We start from the raw sequence: 20,923 nt of genomic DNA on the forward strand, positions 1-20,923 counted from the left end.
GGTTGTTACCTCACTGGATTTCTCCATTTGCAGCACATATCTTCACTAGAGTAATTCCCCATCCATCTCTGCTCAGCTTACATACTTTTTTTGCTGCCGATGGGCACTGCCGCTAGTCAGCAGGTGAAACGATCTATCATGGTCAATAAATAATGTCGACTGTTGGATGGAGAAAGTGGTCCCACTACATCAAGACAACCATGTTTAAAAACATATGGTTACATTCAGAATACCACCAACTGGCCCATGCAGATGGTGAGACACTTTAAATTGTTGGCACTGTAGACATGTTTGCGCCCATTTCAACATTATTTTTCCATTACCAGCCAAACAAAGCACTAAGGCGTCAGACAAAAGGTGGGGGGACTCCTGGATGGTACATGTTGTGGATGCTGTCAAAAGTTCGTCATCTGAATGCTGATGGAAGTAACAGTTAACGTTTTCCCTGGGAGATGTCACAGTACAGCCTGGCATCTTCTCCTGGAATGTCGATGAGCTGCAGTCATAAAGCTGAGGTAGCATTGTCGATGGACATCCAGAGTTCATCATCATCTTTCTGTACTCAGTCCAGTATGAAAAGTCAATATGGCTTCTACTGTTGACGTGTGAAAGACAGTCAACCACCACATTATCAGTGCTTGAAATGCATTTAATGTCAGTACTGAATTGCGCTATAAATTTGAGATGGTTATATTGGTGAGGAGAGCAGGTGATACTGTTCTGCTTAAGTGCATAGGGCAATGGTTTATATCCATGAAGATTGTAAATATTGTTGTGGGGCATCAATAGTTGAACCCGGGACTCCAGATGGCCGAGCTGAAGCTGGGACCCACCGCACCACTTTTCGTCAGGAGGCCGAGCAAGTTCAATAGTGTCCAGGGGCAGTGCAGAGTGATACAGCGGTATTCGGAAGCATTGCTTTATTCACATAATTCACAGAAGCGTGATGTCGGTGTGCCGCCCGCGGCATTGTCCCACGAGTCTGGTCGTCTCAGCATTCCTGGACTGCCGACACCGCTGCTGCGGTCAACAAGACCGCCCGACGATGGAAGTCAGCGGCACTTGCCCAGTCGCTGCCGTCGAGCGTCACGTTTTGCACCGTGTAGCTGCCTGCGATTCCAAAAACTGTTACTGTCCCTGGTACCTGCCACCCTCCGCCCCGTTTGGCCTGTTCTGTCTGACCATGGGGTGAAGGTGGTTGTACTGGCTAGCCATGGCCCTCAGCCACTGCTGCTCCCAGGACAGGACCGGACTCAAATCCGCACCCTCCTTCATGCGGTGCCATAACTTGCCGCTAGTGGCGCTTGCCATATGGCAACACCCGCTGCCGATTCTGGTGCTGCCGCACCTCCTGCAGCGCACGCTTTGCCCGGACCCCGGTACAACAGGTGGGAAGCAAACGTGGCCCGTCCTGGACCCGCTGCAGACCGCTGTCACTACCCTCCTACAGGCAGACCATGCAATCTCCAAGTATCCGGCTGCCGTCCCATCCCTGTGTTGTGTCCCCAGAGGCAGAATACAGCCTGAACAAGTACATAGAAATAAAGAATAGGTTACACAGAATAATTACAACATTGCTGCCAGACTGGCCTCTATAAACGTAGACCAGCACAGGTCCAACCCGACTCTCGACTGACCTGACCTCGACGTTACAAGCTGAAAGTACCTGTCTATTTAAACTGCTTTTCTCCTTGCTCTTGATGTAGTGTCAGAGAGAGGCAGAAACTATGGCAGGGATAAATTCCCACACATCAGCCATCTACAAGCCCCCAGGGGCTCAGCATTCATTTGCTGGGTAGGGGCTTGGCGACCCCAGGGTTCATGAGCTGGGGACTGGTAAGCGCCGCCAGTCCCCTGTCACCGTAAGCTCTGAGCATACTTCAGCGGCGCGGTGGTGGAATGTTGTATGTCTCAGGGAATGGGGATTGTGGCTTGACCACCCAGATCGCAAGGATGGAATAAACCTCCATAAACAATCCCTCAATCTCAAGGTGTGCTGCGCGCTGATGAGATGTATGGCTGTTGAGGTGGAACAGTCGTTAGCGGGCAACCTCTGGGGAACTTGCTGCACCTCAGTTGTACAAGGCTTACCTAGGCACTTGGGGCTCTGTCTAGGTGGACTTCTATTTCCCTAGCTGCTCGTGGGACCAAGATGGAACCCTCGAACTTTTATTCTTCTCCTCCCAGCGGAAAGGGTGGGCCGCTGGTAGGTTCTAACACCTAATACAACAAGAGGGCCCTTGTAGCCAGTCCTGATTCAGTTACTGGTAACAGAATGCAAACTGCTTCGCAGAATGTGTTTCTTATCATTAAAAGAAAAGAGGGGAGTTTCGATAAAGTTTCACCATTTTATATACAGAAAGGCTTAGAAGGCATTTCTGGCACCTTAACATCTGTCAATCGCTTGTGAAATGGAACCTTGTTGGTTAAAACATGTAGCTTCCAGCAAATCAAGAACCTTCAGAAGGCACAATTGCTTGGGGAGTTTGTGGTAGAGACTGAATTTCACAACCCCTTGCACTACAGCAAAGGTGTTGTGACTTGCAGAGATCTCGTTGACATTCCCCAAGATGAACTGAAGGCTGAATGGTCCCGGGAAGGAATTGTTGACGTGCAACACGTTATGAAACGGGTGGATGGTGCTCTCATGGAGTCCGACTCATTTATCCTTACTTTTAACAGCACCAAATTGCCAGAGCATGCGAAGACAGGTTTCTTACGTCTCAGTGTATGGCCTTATTACCCCAACCCCACGTGGTGTTTTAAATGCCAACACTTTGGACACACTACTCTCGGCTGTAGAGGGGAAGCCACTTGCGGGAAATGTAGTAAAGCCACTCATGAGAGAGTTGGTTGCTCTCTCCTCCCAAGTGTGTCAACTGCTCTGGGGATCACCCTGTGTGGAGTAGGGAATGCAGAGTTTTCCCTGAGGAGCAGAAGATCCAGGAACTTAAAACCACAATACGCATCCCGTATGGTGAGGCAAAGAAAATATACAAGTCCATGCAACAACCGCCCATGTATGCTGCCTCCTTTTCTTCTGTTCTGAAACAGCCAGTCTCGAAAACTGATGCCGCCACACAAACGGAGGTTGCTACTGTGTGAGCACTAGCACCTGCATTTGTCAATGTACGTGTGCTGCGGTTCCTGTGAAGCCTGCTGTCCCCCCCCCCCCCCCCCCCCTTTTTCCCCCCGGCCTTCTGACCAGGCCGTGGTAGCTGACATCATGGACCTTCCTGCCTCTTCCCGGGTCCAGTCTTGTGCACTGCCCAGCGCTGCTACACCCCCTACTGCTTCTGAGGTTTTGGTTTCAATGCCACCTCAGACCAAAAAATCTAAGCCAAAGGTAAAGACTTGCCCGCTGAAGGAGACTGAAGTTATTCAGTCTGCTGATGTTGATGTCATTCTTTCTGACGTCTGTCTCGATTCCTCTTCAGAGGCAATGGAGGTTGATGTCAGCCTGGGGCAATCATCTCACCCCAAAACTGAGCCTCCACCTGTTGTGGGCTCTCCTCCCCGACAGAAAGTGAGGATGAAGATACTCCCACCCCAATAGATGGCTCCCATTATACAGTGGAACATGAATGGATTCCGGACACATGTGGAGGAACTGAAACTCCTAGCACAGCAACACCCCCCTGTGCTTGTGTTTACAGGAAACACATTTAAAACCATGTGATGCTCCTGTACTAAGGGGCTATACGTTATATCGCAAGGATGACCTGACTGAGGAAAGGGCCAAAGGTGGAGTCGCCGTGTTTGTCAGTAATGGTTGCAGTTGAAGTTCATTCACGTCGGAGGCTTACCGTTTGCTCCCTTTATTTACCTCCTCTGGATTCAGTGAACTTATAGGCTCTCACAGATCTTATTGAACAACTCCCCCACCCATTTCTCCTCCTGGGCGACTTCAATGCCCATCATGTCCTGTGGGGCTCCACTTCTCCTTGCGCTCAAGGTTGAGTTTGGAGAGCCTCCTGACATCTCAAGTGTTGTGCATCCTCAACACTGGTACTCCCACTCATTTCTCTGCCATTGACCTATCTTTCTGCTCTCCAACCCTCACCGACTCTGTTCACTGGGAGGTCATTGACAACCTTCATTCCAGCAATCATTTCCCCATCCGCATTCATCTCCTGGGTGGTGTATTGCTGGAGCAGAGGCCGCCATCGTGGATGATTGGCAGGGTTAACTGGCCACTGTTCAGTCGGTTGGCTGTCTTTGACCACCGCAACAGCATACAGGAATGGGTGGATCACATCACACTTCTGATCCATCATGCTGCTGACCTGTCCATACCAAAGTCTTTTGGCCCTCTTAAGCGACGCCTTGTGCCTTGGTGGACAGAAGAGTGCCATTCAGCCATTCGGAACAGGTGTGCGGCTCTTTGATGATTTAAATGCTGCACAACAGCAGTCAATCTTATCGCCTTTCGAATCGCAAGAGCCAGGGCATGCCGTGTCATTAAAGAGAGCAAGAAAAGGTCATGGCAGGAGTTCCTGGACTCCATCAACCATTCCACTTGTTCCACAAAAGTATGGGAAGCCATCCTGAGGATTTCCGATAAACGCCGCTGTTTACCGATAGCTGCAGTCCTGAACCAGGGATGCCTCCAAATGACACCCAGTGCCATTGCTCAGATGCTGGCAGAGCATGCATTTTGCACAAAGTACTGCCACTGCAAACCAGGATCCAGTGTTTCTTCGCTACCATGTGACTGTCAAAAGAGCAAACTTGGACTTTCGGTAAAACAGTTCTGAGGCCTACAACTCCCCTTTCTCCGTGTGGGAACTTGAATCGGCACTTACTGAGACTTCTGACACTGCACCAGGTCATGACCACATCCGGTACTCCATGATTCGACATCTGCCAGCGGTGTCAAAGGAAATCCTCCTCAAACGTTTTAATCTCATATGGCAGATATGAGTGTTCCCCACCTCCTGAAGGGAGGCAATGCTCATCCCTCTCCTCAAACCAGGAAAGGACCGCAGATGTCCCAGTAGTTATCAGAGTATCGCCTTGACGAGCTGTGTCGGAAAGACCCTGGAATGGATGATTAACCGTTGTCTGGTCTGGCTGTTAGAAACCAGACAGCTCCTTAGCCACTCTCAGTGTGGATTCCGACAATTTCGGTCCATGGTCGACAACCTGACCCTCCTAGAGGCAGCTATTCAGCAGGCTTTCCTCCATCAGTATCACTGTATCGGTATCTTCTTTGATATCAGTAAGGCATATGATACTACTTGGAGACACTGTATTCTTGCACAACTGCATCAATGGGGTTTTCGTGGCCGCCTCCCCATTTTCATTCGGTCTTTCCTGTCTCAGCGGTTTTTTCAGACCTGAGTTGGTAACACACTGTCTGATTGCTTTGAGCAAGAGAACGGTGTCCCCCAGGGCAGTGTTTTAAGTCTTACCCTCTTTGCCATAGCCATCAACAGTATAACGTCTACAGTGAGGTGTCCAGTACAGTGCTCCTTATTTGTGGATGACTTTGCTGTTTTCTGTTCCTCCTCCAGTGTGGCAACCGTGGGCCGTCAGTTGCAGCTAACAGTGCGGTGGTTAGAGGAGTTGGCTGCAAAGACGGGTTCTTGGTTTTCTCCCGATAAGTGTGTTTGTGTTCATTTTAATCATTCTCTTTGTCTTTTTACTTTGCCTGCCTTGCATATGGGGGATACTGTCCTACATTTTAGAGACACAGTGCGGTTTCTGGGCCTAATTTTTGACTCCAGGTTGTCATGGCCACACCTACAAGACTTGAAAGCCAGAACCCTGAAGGCACTGAACATCCTCAAGTGCCTCAGCCACAGGTCTTGGGGAGCGGATAGGGTGCATCTCCTTCAGTTTTATCGGGCTTTTGTGTGTTCACGGGTGGACTAAGGGTGCACAGTGTATGGGTCAGTGAGGCCATCTTATTAGCAGATCCTTGACGCTGTCCACTATGCTGGGATTCAAATGGCCACGGGTGCTTATCGGACCAGTCCCATACCCAGCCTCTGTGCTGAGGCTTGGGAACCGCCACTTACCATCCGGCAGTAGCTCCTGCTGGTGTGCCAGGCTTGTAAGTTTCTTGCAGCTCCAACCTCACCTGCTCACCATATTGTTGCTCATCCACCCCTGAATCGTCTTTTTTTCCCTCCGTCCTCTGGCTACGTCGCCGCTTGGGATCTGTGTGCAACGTGTGCTAGAGTCTCTCAGTGTGGAGTCTGTACAACCCCAAATCCTGGGTTTTAACCGCCTGCCACCCTGGTTACTGAAGAGGCCCAGAGTGATTTTAGATTTATTGCAGTACAAGAGAGATTGCACTCCTGCCACCATTTTTAATGCAGCATTTTCTGCCATTTTATCTGAGCACCACGACTATGTAGCTGTTTTTACAGATGGGTCAAAACAAGGGGATTCCATTGGTTGCTCTGTTGTTTCTCCAGATTGTGTCCTCAAGGTCTGACTGCCTCAGACTTTTACTGTCTTTGATACAAAATTGTCTGTGATCTTGCGGGCACTGGAGCAGATGAGACATTCTTCCTGTCCTAAATTTCTTGTCTGTTCCAATTCACTAAGTGCCCTTCACTCATTGCAATGTTTGTATCCAGCAGATAAAATAGTCCAGACCATCCAGGATGCCCTCCTCCGACTACAGCGACTGGGGAAGGTGGTGGCTTTCTGCTGGGTTTCGGGGCATGTCGGCATTGCTGGGAATGAAAGGGCAGAATGAGACTTTCACTCTGCAGCGGAGTGTGCGCTGATATGAAACTTCCTGGCTGATTAAAACTGTGTGCCCGACCGAGACTCGAACTCGGGACCTTTACCTTTCACGGGCAAGTTCTCTACCACCTGAGCTACCAAAGCACGACTCATGCCCGGTCCTCACAGCTGTACTTCTGCCAGTATCTCGTCTCCTACCTTCCAAACTTTACAGAAGCTCTTCTGCGAACCTTGCAGAACTAGCACTCCTGAAAGGAAGGATACTGCGGAGACATGGCTTAGCCACAGCCTGGGGGATGTTTCCAGAATGAGATTTTCACTCTGCAGTGGAATGTGCGCTGATATGAAACTTCTTGGCGGATTAAAACTGTGTGCCCGACCGAGACTCGAACTCGGGACCTTTGCCTTTCGCGGGCAAGTTCTCTACCATCTGAGCTACCAAAGCATGACTCACACCCGGTCCTCACAGCTTTACTTCTGCCAGTATCTCATCTCCTACCTTCCAAACTTGGTAGAGAATTTGCCCGCTGCAGAGTGAAAATCTCATTCTGGAAACATCCCCCAGGCTGTGGCTAAGCCATGTCTCCGCAGTATCCTTTCTTTCAGGAGTGCTAGTTCTGCAAGGTTCACAGAAGAGCTTCTGTAAAGTTTGGAAGGTAGGAGACGAGATACTGGCAGAAATAAAGCTGTGAGGACCGGGCGTAAGTTGTGCTTCGGTAGCTCAGTTGGTAGAGAACCTGCCCGCGAAAGGCAAAGGTCCCAAGTTCAAGTCTCGGTCGGGCACAGTTTTAATCTGCCAGGAAGTTTCAATGAAAGGGCAGATCTCGCAGCCAAGGAGGCGTGTCTCGATCCACAAGTATCTCATTGTGCTATCCCCCTGCACGCACTCACCTCGCTGTTGAGCTCACAAGTCGTGCATCGGTGGGAGGATGAGTGGCTGGAAGTGACTAACAATAAGCTCCGTATAGTCAAGCCCACAACGCTTGTGTGGTGTACTTCCTTTCAGCCCCGTCGACGGGACGAGGTTCTCCTCACTCAGCTTTGGATAGGCCACAGCCCTATGACGCATGGCTTCCTGCTCCAGCGAGAGGACCCTCCAATGTGTGGTGCTTGTGACATCCAGGTCACTGTGCGCCATGTTTTATTGGATTGCGTTTTATTTTCTGACCAGTGGGCCGCGGCTGACTTGCCAGCGGACCTGCCATCTCTTTTAGGCAACACTCGGACGAATGTGGTTAAAAGTTTTAAAGTTCTGTGCCATGCCAAATGTTTTTACAAAGATTTTAGGGAGAGGATCTTAATTTGCTCACTGTGTGACAAGCTTGCCCATATTTTATGTAAGTGGCCAGCCAATTACAATTTCCTGTGGCATTCTTGTTGCTGCGTTGTCCCTTTTCTTACGTTTTACTTTCTTGTGTAGCATTTTCCTTCTTTTCCTGCTTTCTTTGCATGTGTGCTTCAGTTTTATTAGGTCTGTCCACATTCGTTCCTTTTAATGTGTGTCAGGGCGCTGATGACCTCGACGTTGAGCGCGCATGAGCCCCAACACACACACTCTCAGCCATCTACAAATCACCACTTGGCTCTGGCCTAGTACCTTGCCTCATATCGCAATAACTTCAAGCTGCCTCGTTGTTGCTTCACACAAAGCAAATTGTGTCTGCAATACTGCTGTCGCGGCACTGCACTGCACTCGCGAGTGCCATGTTTGCATTTCCTGGCGTACTAGTTGTCGACTGGTACAACACCCTGCCAGTGGCCTCAGATGCCATGCCCAACTGCACCTTCATTGACTTTTGATAAAATTTCGTCTTTTCTACGACTAAGACTAATACTAGCACAGCAATATTTGTGCCCCAGTAAGCAGGTGAACATATTTAACAGCTTTGTGCACAGCCAAGAGCTCACGGTCATATGTAATACACTTTCCCTGAGATGAGGACAGAAAGACACCAGTGGTTGTCATGAGCTCTTTGACTATTGTTGTAACACCATGCTGAAAGCTGTCTGGCTTGTGTTCACTGCTAGTGCTAGAGGCGTTTTGAGCTTGGAATGTGCAGGGAGCACTGCGTTAAACATGCTGCATTTCGTGGCCTCAAATGCAGAGCACATAGCTCAGGACATTACACTAGGGATCTACTTTTCACTTTAGGTCACACCAGCACCACAATCAATGGTTCCTGCAATTCTGCTGTGTGAGGTAGAAAACAATGATAAAAGTTCAATATACCTAGAAACCAATTCAGTTCCTCAATTCTGGTTGGTCTACTTAGGTGCAGAATTGCTTCAACCTTGTCTGTGAAAGATAGAGGGCCTGCAAATGGAATTCTGTGTCCCAAGAAAGTAAATTCAGGTTGTCATAATTCTCCAGATGCTTAAATATAGGGTAGTTGTAAACATGGCCACATCATCCAGATATGAAAAACAGAACAGAATGCCTTGGAGGATAGAGTCAGTAAATCTCTGCCATGTTGGCCTTGTGTTCCGTAATCCCAATATCATATTCATGCTTTCAAACTGTCCAAATGGCTCTATAGTTATGGTCTTCGGAATTTCTTCTTTTGTCACTGGAATCTGCATATAGGATTTTGCACATTCCAATACAATGAATATCACTGCACCATGTAATGCATGATTGTAGTCCCACAAGAGTGGCACAGGGTAATGGTCAAACACTGTTCTCAAATTAAGTGCACAATATTCACCATAGGGGTGCCAGGCTTCACCTGTCTTAGGCACTAGGTGTAAGGCAGAGAACCAGAGACTACTCGATGGTCTGATATTGTCCTCTTGTGGCATAATGTCAAACTCCACTCTAGCAATGGCGAGGTGGTCCAAGGCCAAACTCCTAGTTCTCCATGACACTGGTGATCTATCTTTTATTTCAGTATGGTGCACAGTATTGTGTAGCATTAGCTTAGGCAGTCCTGGTTGTATGGTCAAATTTGGAAACTGACTTAGTAGAGAAACATACTCATTCTCTTGTGCAGGCATCAGCTTCACACTTTGTATGGCTGCACTGTGATGAAACCCAGTGAAAATTAACCCACCCAGTGAAAATTAACCCAGAAATACAGTCGACCATCTGGCAAGAGGTTGTAATGTACCAAGAGATCTGCGCCAGTTATAGCTTCTGTGACGTCTGCAACAGTAAAATTCCTAGTGAATGGATGGCATAATCCTAAGTTCAAGTCCATCCTCTGGCTGCCGTAGGTCATGACAGGCAAACTGTTGGCAGTCAATAGACAGAAGACAGTTGGCAGCCTGCAGTGATGCTTCGGAGATCATGGTAGGATACTCAGATCTGAATCAGTATGCACCAGGAATTTCAGGCCAGAACTTCTGTTGCTAATGAACAGGAGATGAAATGGTGATGGGCAACTGGTTGCACCTATGACTGACCACCACTGGAATTCGAGTGAAAGCACATCACTGCACATTTTCATGCCTGCTCGCCAATCTCCAGTGATATCAACACATAGGCTGCTCACGCTGAGTATATGTAGCATTGCTAGCAGATTGGCTTCTCAGACATCTGGGGTAGTACCTTCTGTTGTTTCCAGCGCTGCTTTGTGGCAACAGCATGCTGACTTGTGTGCATAACATTTTCATGTTTACTGCATGTGTGTTGTTGTCAGTGCTTACTACTGTCAGTGAGGCCATTTTACTGCTGCACAGTGTCGCAACAGCACTAATCTGAGCGTGGCCGATAGCTTCCTGTCTGTAAATTCCACCATAGTGTCCAATGACATGTTCATTTTAGATGACACTACTGCCTTTAGCTATGGTGACAATCTACTGCTCCACAGAGTGCACAATAAATTGTCTGGTACAGTGACTGTATCTACCTTGCTGTGCAGATGCCTTAGATATTGCTACAGCCTACCATCTCCAGTGTCCTCTTGTGTAAGAATTTCGCTTATCCGATCGTCCTGTGAGGCAGCAACTCTCCATTTAAATTCCGTCTTGAGCTTCTCAAAGGGATGTAGTGATGACATCTTGCAACTCAGGCATAAAGTGATGAACCAGTTGGCTCACTACAAAGCTGAAATTTGTTGCGTCAGCCTTGATTCCAGTGTAGCAGCAACTTGCTTCCACCCCTGCATCCTGCAGGCCTGGGTTATTGGCCAAAACAGAGGCAAATGGACTGCTAGTCGTGACACAGCTGATTCTTCTGACATGCTGTAAATGCGATGCAAATCAGTTGCTGTTTAGCTCCTTCCATGTCTGGATCATGTCACGGTCACCACTTGTCAGTTTCTGCTCAACTTTGGCTGATTGGCTTTTGCTTGGATGCGATCATAACCAGAACTGGCAATCAAACACTCGTTTGGAGGTGTAAGAACTTTATTGTGAGTGTGTCATCTATTGGCACTCTTGCTAATAGATAGAAAAGAATTATTGTATTTTAATGTACTGATCCTTTGCAGAAAACAGGGTTCTTTGTCCAAGGGAACTAGTTAACATAGTCACCAGAACAGTAACACAGCAAAAAGCAAACACAAGATATGTAAACATAGCTGTGTTTTTTGATTTGGAGAAGGCTTACAATAATTGCTGGAGGACGAGCATCCTCTGTAGAACGCACATGTGGGGCTTCCAAGACCGCCTGTCACATTTTATTTTTATAAGACAAGGTTTTCAAGGTACATGTGGGTTCAGTTTTGTCAAACACTTCTATTGAGGAGAACAGGTTACCTAAGGGCTCTGTGCTGAGTGTAGCCCTGTTTGCCACAGCAATTAACCCTATCATGAACTGTCTCCCAACAGCCATCTCAGACTCTCTTTCCATTTATGACTTTGCGATCTGCTGCAGCTCTCAGCGAATCTGTTTGCTTGAGCTATGACTTCAGCAATGTTTCGATCATCTTTAGTCGTGGAGCATCGACAACGGCTTCCACTTTTCCACTGAAAAAACTGCTTGTCTGAATTTCTGGAAGTGTAAGGAGTTTCTTTCACCACCCTTACATGATGGTCCTGTTGCTCTTCCATTTGTTGAAATCACAAAATTCATGGGGTTCACAATCGATAGGAAACTCTGGTGGTCCTCCCACGTATCTTGCCTCGCAGCATGCTGTACCCTCTCTCTAAATATCCTACATGTTTTAAGTGGTAGTTCATGGGAAGCAGATCAGAAAATCCTCTTCTGCTTAAACCAGTCCCTTGTCCAATCAAAAATGGACTGTGGGTGTCTAATTTATTCATCTGCACAACACCATCTATTTTACACCATCTCAACACAATCCGCCATTGAGGCATATGTTTGGCCACCGGAGCTTTCTATACTAGCCCAATTACGAGTGTCTATGATGCTGCTGAACTACCCCTGTCATACCAGAATGGTGTTCTCCTCAGCAGATAAGCATGCCACCTGTCCTCTATTCCCTTTCATCCATCCTATGCATTCTTTTTTTGTGACATCACTGATTGCCAATACGGGGCAAGTGCAACTTCTTTGTTGCCTCCCAGAGGGCGCTTTGAGTTACTGCTGCGGAAGCTTATCTTTACATTACCTGCCACATTCTACATCTACATCTCTACTTTTCAGACCACCATGAGGTGTGTGGCAGAGGGTATGTCCCATTGTACCAGTTATTAGGGTTTCTTCCTGTTCCATTCATGTACAGAGCATGGGAAGAATGATTGTCTGAATCCCTCTGTGCATGCAGTAATTATTCTAATCTTATTCTCATGGTCCCTATGTGAGCAATATGCAGGGGTTGTAGTATATTCCTAGAGTCACTATTTAAAACTGGTTCTTGAAACTCTGTTAATAGACTTTCTCAGGATAGTTTACATCTATCTTCTAGTACAGTTCCTTCAGTATCTCTGTGACACTCTCCCTTGGATTAAGCTGACCTGTGACGAATCGTGGTGCACTTCACTGTATTCATTCAGTATCCCTTATTAGTCCTATCTGATACGGGTCCCACACTCTTGAAAAATATTCTAGGACCGGTCGCATGAGTGATTTTTAAGCAATCCCCTTTGTATACTGACTGCACTTCCCTGGTAATCTACCAATAAACCAAAGTCTACCACCTGCTTTACCCATGACTGAACCTATATGTCCATTCCATTTCACATCCCTACAGTGTGTTATAATCAGGTGTGATGGGTGAGAGATCTTCATCATCTTGGCTTCATGCAGAGGTGTGCATTCATCTTGGATTTAGTTCACTTCTCAAAAACATTACTCTAGAATCAACCTACCACTGTAAGTTTCTTGAACTTTGCACATAACTCTGAGACAGCACCTTCACCTACACGGATGGCTCTAGAATGGAGCATGTTGTTGGACACTCCTCTGTCACTGGTAACAAACATTTTAGATTCCAGCTTCTAGAACAATGCTCAGTTTTCACCGCAGAGCTTTTCACACTCTATCGGGCCACCAAGTACATTTGACAACACAGGCTTCTCAATTGTGTATTATGTTCGATTCATTTAGTGCCCTCCAGTGTCTTTACATATAACCCCCCCCCCCCTCTTCCTGTAATACAATGAATCCAAGAATACCTCCACTTATTGTCTGGTGGTGGAGGCAATATGATGTTCATGTGGGTCCCTGGTCACATTGGAGTGTCAGTAAATGAAGCTGCTAATGCTGCTGCCATGGCTGCGGTCTGACTGCCTAGGCCTTTTAGTTGTTCTGTCCCTTCATATTATCTCTGTCTTGTCACACATAGGCACATGGTGTCATTCTGGCCAAAACATTGGTCTTCTCAATATGCTATCAGACCACGGGAAACTAGGAAACAAAACACCTCCCAGTGGCTTGGACAACTTCTTTTCACCCCTCTTGTCTCGAGAAGATACAGTTAGGCTGTGTATTGGGCACTGGTGTTTCAGTCACCATCATTTATTAAATGTAGACCCTGCACCACTCTTTGTTTACTGCGACCAACCATTGACAGTGCATCATTTTCTGACCCAATTCCAATTTTTTAACTGTTCGTTTTAATGTAGGTTTGCCACCTGAATTATCCATTATTTTAGCAGATACAGCATGAACTGTAGGTCACATTCTACTTTTTATTCATCATAGTAGTATGGTGAAGGAAATGTAACTTTCACCCAAATGAACGACCTTTTCAGGTTATTTTTAGTTATTCCTCTACTCCAGCTGATTCGGCTCTATGAGTATTATTGAGTTCAAATTCTTTTGATAATTGACCTTTTTAAGTTATGACATGGGTGCTTATGACTTCAGCTATTTTGCACCTTAAGGTAACAACAAACAATCATTACATGTGAATTAACAAAACAAGGACTAAAAGGCGTGGTTGGCTTTACTACATCATGTGACACTGCACCACCAACACTATGCGGACACTTAGTTCTGCAATAGCACATGACAACGCTCATGTTAGACACTACAAATTGAACAGTTCAGAAAGTCATTGACATATGAAAAATATTCTACGTATTTCAGTTAGTGTTCAGACCATTGTTACTGGAATGTATAGGATTTTCAAGATGTGTGAGATTATACACATAAAAAATGAGAAACAATACAAACCTCTTACAGAATTGGAAATTATTTGATGTACTAATCTGCTACTGCACTTAACTGTAAAGTTGGATGATAGAAAGGTTATATAAATAGTTTCAGAAGACTGCTGTGTCTGTTTTTAAAAGGACTTTTTTTAATGTGGAAGTAAAATTTTTCAAAAATTTGAGAAATTAAATGGTATGTCTTTGCAAAGCTGATGTGCTTTTCTACCATTCAGGCTTAATAAGCAGAAATATTGATGCAAAGAAGGTATTAAAAGTCAACAGATGCATTACAATGCTTATCATTTTTTCAGACATGTAAAGATAATGAAAGTAAACAGTTATTTTTCAGTCACTCACTGTATTTTCAAAAGGCCTTAACAATGTAATAAATATATTGCTAGCACAAATTAACCTTGAGTTATATTAATTGCAGGTGCTGTAATTAAACACAAAACTATGACTGAAGTCATTGGGACACAAACAGAGTTACTGAAGATTTCACCCATGTTCAAGGAACATTTTCTCACTGATATATTAAAAGACATGAGTGGGCAACCAGATGCAGCGCTTAAGGGCTACACATTGTCTCCCATGGCTGATCAGGCAGACTGCTATGCAAGTGACATTCGAAGAATACGAATTGAAGGCACATCACATAATGGCTCTAAAGCTTGTTCTGTATCAGTTATTATTAAAGCTTTACCATCTAATATTTGCCACAGAAAATCATTTAAATTGGTAGAATTCTACAGAAATGAAGTAAACTTCTACAAAGAGGTAAGAAAAATTCATTTCAGTGAAAACACAAACATTCAGATTTTTAGTTTCATCATCATAAGTATGATTAACAACAAATATTTTCAAGCATTACTTGAAGAAAATAATTATGAACTTAATAAATACAGTATTACTTAATATTTAAATACTCACACAATTAAGGTTGCCAACTTCTTGAGACTAATCTGCACATTGTTAAATTATCAGCCTGATGAGCTGTGATGCTAACCAATCTGACAATACAATCTCAGGTATATGAGTGAGAAGAAGGGCTAATATATATGTGACAAAAAGAATGTGCAATGAAGTTTACATTTAAAAATGTCACTGTAGGACATACTAAACACAGTACGCTTCATCTTGAAAATGTTCTTTGTAAGATTTATTTTTGTATTTTTCAGTCAAATTAAATTTCATTCTTATTAATGTTGAGTTAGAATTACAAGATGATGCAGCACTACTATCATATTTATTTTGGCATACAAGAAATTTGTCATATTAACTACCATGCTTGCTACTTAACAAAGGTCTTGAATTTCACAAATTAAATTGATGATGGAGATTATCATGATGACACTTTCAAAACTGAAACTGAATGTGTTAGTTATAGTATGGAAAGCAGTCTTAAACACCTCACTGTGCACTCAACTTTCCTTCACAATTTGTTCATATTTAATCACACATTGAAAGAAGAGAGAGAAATTCGAATCAGGTAACTGATGCAGCAGGTAGTATAAAAAATGCTCATTTTAGTAACAGGCTGTACAATATGTTAATGTGTGGCATAACATGGCTGAATACAGACAACCAAAATCAAAATGCTGAATGCTCTATTTTCAGGTGGCGCCATCTTGCTTAAGTAATTGTTGCAGTTTGCTGAAATGTAAGCTCAGTTTGCTCCAGGCATTCTACATGTGACACTCTATTTTTGCACACAACTGGCTCAGTTCTTGATTTAAAATTCCACCTCTTCACTATGTCAGTTAGCATCACTGTTCACTATGAAGAAGTACGAAAACTCTGGGAATCTCACTAAGGTCAGAGAAAATATTCTGACTCTTTGCTTGGGTGAAAAGCAGATTCTGCTTATGGCTTATGACATAACTATGAACAAAGCAGGCATGTTTAAAATGCTCTGTCAGAAGAATCTTCATATGTCAATGACAACTGCTCGTAACAGCTGCACTATTGTAGCTCTGAGCTATAACTTTATCTGAATTATTCACAGTATCCAGTAAAGTTTCTTTAAGAGATTCTGCTAAAGCTTTTGCATCATATTCATGAGGGCTGAGGAAAGTCCAAAATCTTTCTGCAGACTTACCCTCAGAAAAAACATGTTTGATACTCATGACAAACTGAGAAGTTGTTGAAAATATCAAATGTCTCATCACTACTAATTGACACAAAATCAGCAGCAGCAATTTCATTTCTTACTTCTTCATGATAAACCTCACAAGAAACTGAAACATTTTAAATATGTTTAGAAGTGTCTTTGGAAACAATAGCCTTTGAAAGGTGATCACTAAGCACAATATCAAGTTCACCAATCAAATTTATAAGGTAGAAGAAAATTCCTGGATTTGATGAATCATTGTGTTGTCACGTCCATGAAGCATGAATTTAAAATCGCCACAAAATTTAATAAAATCCACAATTTTATAGAGTATGCAATTATTTTTGTGACTGGTCATTGTGTCTTTCAGTTGAGTGCCTATAAGCACCAGCCAGTTGTTGTCCAGTATCACACTTCCTTAAAAGACTGTGTTCTAGCTGTGCAGTCATAAGTGATTCAGTCCACTCGTGTTTATTTATCTTCTGTGATAAATATCCAAGAACATCAACATCTCTTAGTGTTGAAGTCATTTCATACCTAGCATTTTCTTTTGCAAGCAACAGTCATGGAAAAACAGTACAATTTCTTTGTGACACCACAACCAAATATCCAACCCACTATCCTCTAGGTGTCTTGTCTGAAAATTCTTACAATTTCTTTAATTTTATGCTTAAGTTTCTTGACTAATTTGATATCTGACATTGATCTCCCTGGGTCCTTGATATGGAACTCATCTTCAAGCAACAGGAAAGAGAAGTTACTTACCCTTGAGCCTCTGCAATGAATTAATACACATGTTGACTTCATATTGTAGACATTGTGTACCTGAGAACTCATTTCTTGAAACTCAACAGCATATCAAATCCTCCTGCATGAAAAACAATAAAATCTGACCACAGTATTGGTAACTTAACTGCAACAAATAAGAGAGAACTCCTACCTAACATTGCTGACTAGACTTTCCTTGTTATTTCAGTTCTAGATATATAATTGTTTTCAGGGATCAACAGCACAACAGATATTATAAGTTACATAAATGAAATAGATTCAGAACCTGCTAATTATGTGTCATGATGAAATAACGACTGTGGAGGAAGAGGAATTGCACTTGAATGAGGTTCAACAGCATGAAGGGAAGCTGAGTCTCTGATGGATACCACGAAGGAACATTGCTACAACAAATGCCAGGATTGGAGGCACTTTGTGCCCCCATTCCAGTCTTCATCCCTCACCAATGAACTCGGTGGCTGGAATATGGTTTTGGGGGGTCCGGGACCAGATTTTGCACATGGATTTTCAAACGAGACTGTAGACATCAGCAGGGAGGTTAAAATATACTACCAAATAATTATCTGTCACAGAGACTGGAGACTGGATTATTTTAAGTTTAGAAACTTTATGCAGTGTAAATTTTTTTCAGCTGCGAATATTTCTACGGGTCTTCGTTGCTCTGTTGTACCATAGGACAAACTGCTACTACCTCGGTTTCATACAGACTGAGTAACAATAAGGCCGTGCCACTTACACCCATCATGTGTTACAATGATGATACAGTGAGATGATCAGCTAGTCATAAGCTGCAATACAACAAAATGGCAGCTAGATCAAATGTGTAGTATTTTCAACTTTACATGGTCGAAATTGCGTTTTTAATGTTATTCTGCACTCTTCCGACATATCAGCAGGGTATGATCATGTGATTTATTTTTCGAATGGGAATTTCATAAAATCTTTCCAAAAACACATTTAAGAAATTCACCATCATTTCCCACAAAAATAACATCTTACTGAAACAGTTAGTGCATCAACATTTTCTGTTGGAGTTTCAGTCCTTTTTAGTCATGTTGTGCATACCAAACAAAGAAAGCCTAAGTGGGACTACTTTAAATGGGAAGAAAGCAGACCATCAGAGATTCTGGGAAGAATCCATTTTAATCTGTCCTTGATAGCTGAGAAACTCTCAGTTTTTGCATGGTCTTGACAGTATCACTCTCTCATTGTCTTTATTTCTTTTGGTTTCCATCCAGCCATTGTTTTCAACTTTCTTAATTATAAAAACTCACCAGCTGGTCTGTTGACTCCACCATCAGTCTTTAATATTCTCTGCACCTACATCTATGTCTGTACTCTGTAAGCCACATTATGGCATGTGGTAGAGGGTACCTTTGGTAGCACTAGCATTTTCCCCTTCTTTGCTCCATTTAGAAAAGGTGCATGGGAGTAGTGCCTCTCTATAAACTTCCATATGATCTCTAATTTCTAAGATTTTCTGGTTATTGTCATTTTATGACACATGTGGGACAGAGATTTAGGAATCAGGTATTAAATTGTAAGACATTTCCAGGGGCAGATGTGGACTCTGACAGCCATCTATTGGTTATGAACTGTAGATTAAAACTGAAGAAACTGCAAAAAGGTGGAAATTTAAGGAGATGGGACTGGGATAAACTGAAAGAACCAGAGGTTGTAGTGAGTTTCAGAAAGAACATTAGGGAATGATTGACAAGAACATAGGAAAGAAATACAGTGGAAGAAGAATGGGTAGTTTTGCGAGATGAAATAGTGAAGACAGCAGAGGATCAAGTAGGTAAAAAGACGAGGGCTAGTAGAGATCCTTGGGTAACAGAAGAGATACTGAATTTATTTGATAAAAGGAGAAAATATAAAAATGCAGTAAATGAAGCAGGCAAACGGAATACAAACATCTCAAAAATGAGATCAACAGGAAGTGGAAAATGCCTAAGCAGGGATGGCAACAGGACAAATGTAAGAATGTACAGGCATATATCACTAGGGGTAAGGTAGATACTGCCTACAGGAAAATTAAAGATACCTTTGGAGAAAAGAGAACCACTCCTATGAATATTAAGAGCTCAGATGGAGAACCAGTTCTAAGCAAAAAAGGGAAAGCAGAAAGGTGGAAGCAGTATATAGCGGGTCTGTACAAGGGTGATGTACTCGGGGGTAATATTATGGAAATGTAAGAGGATGTAGGTGAAGGTGAAATGGGTGATACGATACTGCATGAAGAATTTGACAGAGCACTGAAAGACCTAAGTTGAAACAAGGCCCCAGGAGTAGACAACATTCCATTAGAACTACTGATAGCCTTGGAAGAGCCATCCCTGACAAAACTCTACCATCTGGCAAACAAGACGTATGAGACAAGCGAAATACCCTCAGACTTCAAGAAGAGTATAATAATTCCAAAACTGAAGAAAGCAGGTGTTGCCAGGTGTGAAAATGACCAAACTACCAGTTTAATACGTCAAGGCTGCAAAGTACTGACATAAATTCTTTACAGATGAGTGGAAAAACTGGTAGAAGCTGACTATGGGGAAGATCAGTTTGAATTCCATAGAGATGTTTGAACACATGAGGTAATACTGACCCTACAACTTATTTTAGAAGATAGATTAAGGAAAGGTAAACCTACATTTCTAGCATTTGTAGACTTAGAGAAAGCTTTTGACAATGTTGACTGGAATACACTCTTTCAAATTCTGAAGGTGGCAGGGGTCAAATACAGGGAGCGAAAGGCTATTTACAATTTGTACAGAAACCAGATGGCAGTTATCCGAGTTGAGGGGCATGAAAGGGAGGCAGTGGTTGGGAAGGGAGTTAGACAGGATTGTAGCCTATCCCAGATGTTATTCAGTCTATATATTGAGCAAGCAGTAAAGGAAACAAAAGAAAAATTTGGAGTAAGAATTAGAATCCATGGAGAAGAAATAAAAACTTTGAGGTTTGCTGGTGATATTGCAATTCTGTCAGAGACAGCAAAGGACCTGGAAGATTAGTTGAACAGAATGGACAGTGTCACAGTGTCTTCAAGGGAAGGTATAAGATGTGTGGTAACACGGTTCACGTTTTCTGTTGCACTTCACATAGCGTAGACCGGGAACTGTCTCCTAGGCAAGCCTGATGTGAACTGCTTGGGCACAGCCCGTGCTGCCTGAATTGTTGTTGTTGTTCCGCTGGCAGAGGTCGCGGCCGAATTCTCGCGTGCCCTCTGGTGGATGGGACTCTACTTGCGGCAACTACCGTTCGTGACGCACCGTGCCGATGTGCGCCTCTCGTGATCTTTCTGGTGGCTACTGCACTCCTCCTCCTTTGGGCGCTGAAGCCACTGTGATCCACTGCATCAGAAGGTGGAGCGTCATGCAGGAGCGATGACCTCCACGTCCATCGGAAGGCTGGAGTCGAGGGGATCTGCCAACCCTCAAGCTGGAATCTTCGAATACGGCTGGAAGTGACCCACACAAAGAGGCCCCCATCGACCCACCACTGGAGCCCGGGACAGAATGGGAGACAAGCCGTCGAACTCTGGATCCTGGTCCACCTCGGGAGGGGCAAGACCCAGTGGTGGAGACAATGGGGAAGGGACAACCACAGGTGAACCAGCCTCCTGAGAACCTGGGTCTGCGAGGGGGGCCGGCTGTCGCTGGGGCATCTCTAATGATGGCGATGCCGGTGCTCGAGCTACTGGAGGCTGCCAAGGCTGAGAAACATCGCAGTGTGGCGGAGTCACAGGGGGGAGGGGCGGTAGCGTTCCCTGAGAAACCAACACGGGTGCCGGCAATGGGGAAGCCGGTGCCCGAGGGGTCGGAG

General features: G+C 44.3%; 1 protein-coding gene across 1 annotated transcript in view; it reads left to right on the forward strand.

The window, feature by feature from the left end:
- Positions 1 to 20,923, forward strand: part of LOC124797837 — a 70,790-nt gene that overhangs the window by 11,295 nt on the left and 38,572 nt on the right. The window contains exon 2 of the mRNA XM_047260883.1: positions 14,636 to 14,979. Coding sequence (XP_047116839.1) covers positions 14,659 to 14,979 — 321 coding nt within the window. The 5' untranslated portion in view covers positions 14,636 to 14,658. The remainder of the gene's footprint in view (positions 1 to 14,635; positions 14,980 to 20,923) is intronic.

Source organism: Schistocerca piceifrons, chromosome 5, assembly GCF_021461385.2.
Source record: "Schistocerca piceifrons isolate TAMUIC-IGC-003096 chromosome 5, iqSchPice1.1, whole genome shotgun sequence".
Taxonomy (NCBI): Eukaryota; Metazoa; Arthropoda; class Insecta; order Orthoptera; family Acrididae; genus Schistocerca; species Schistocerca piceifrons.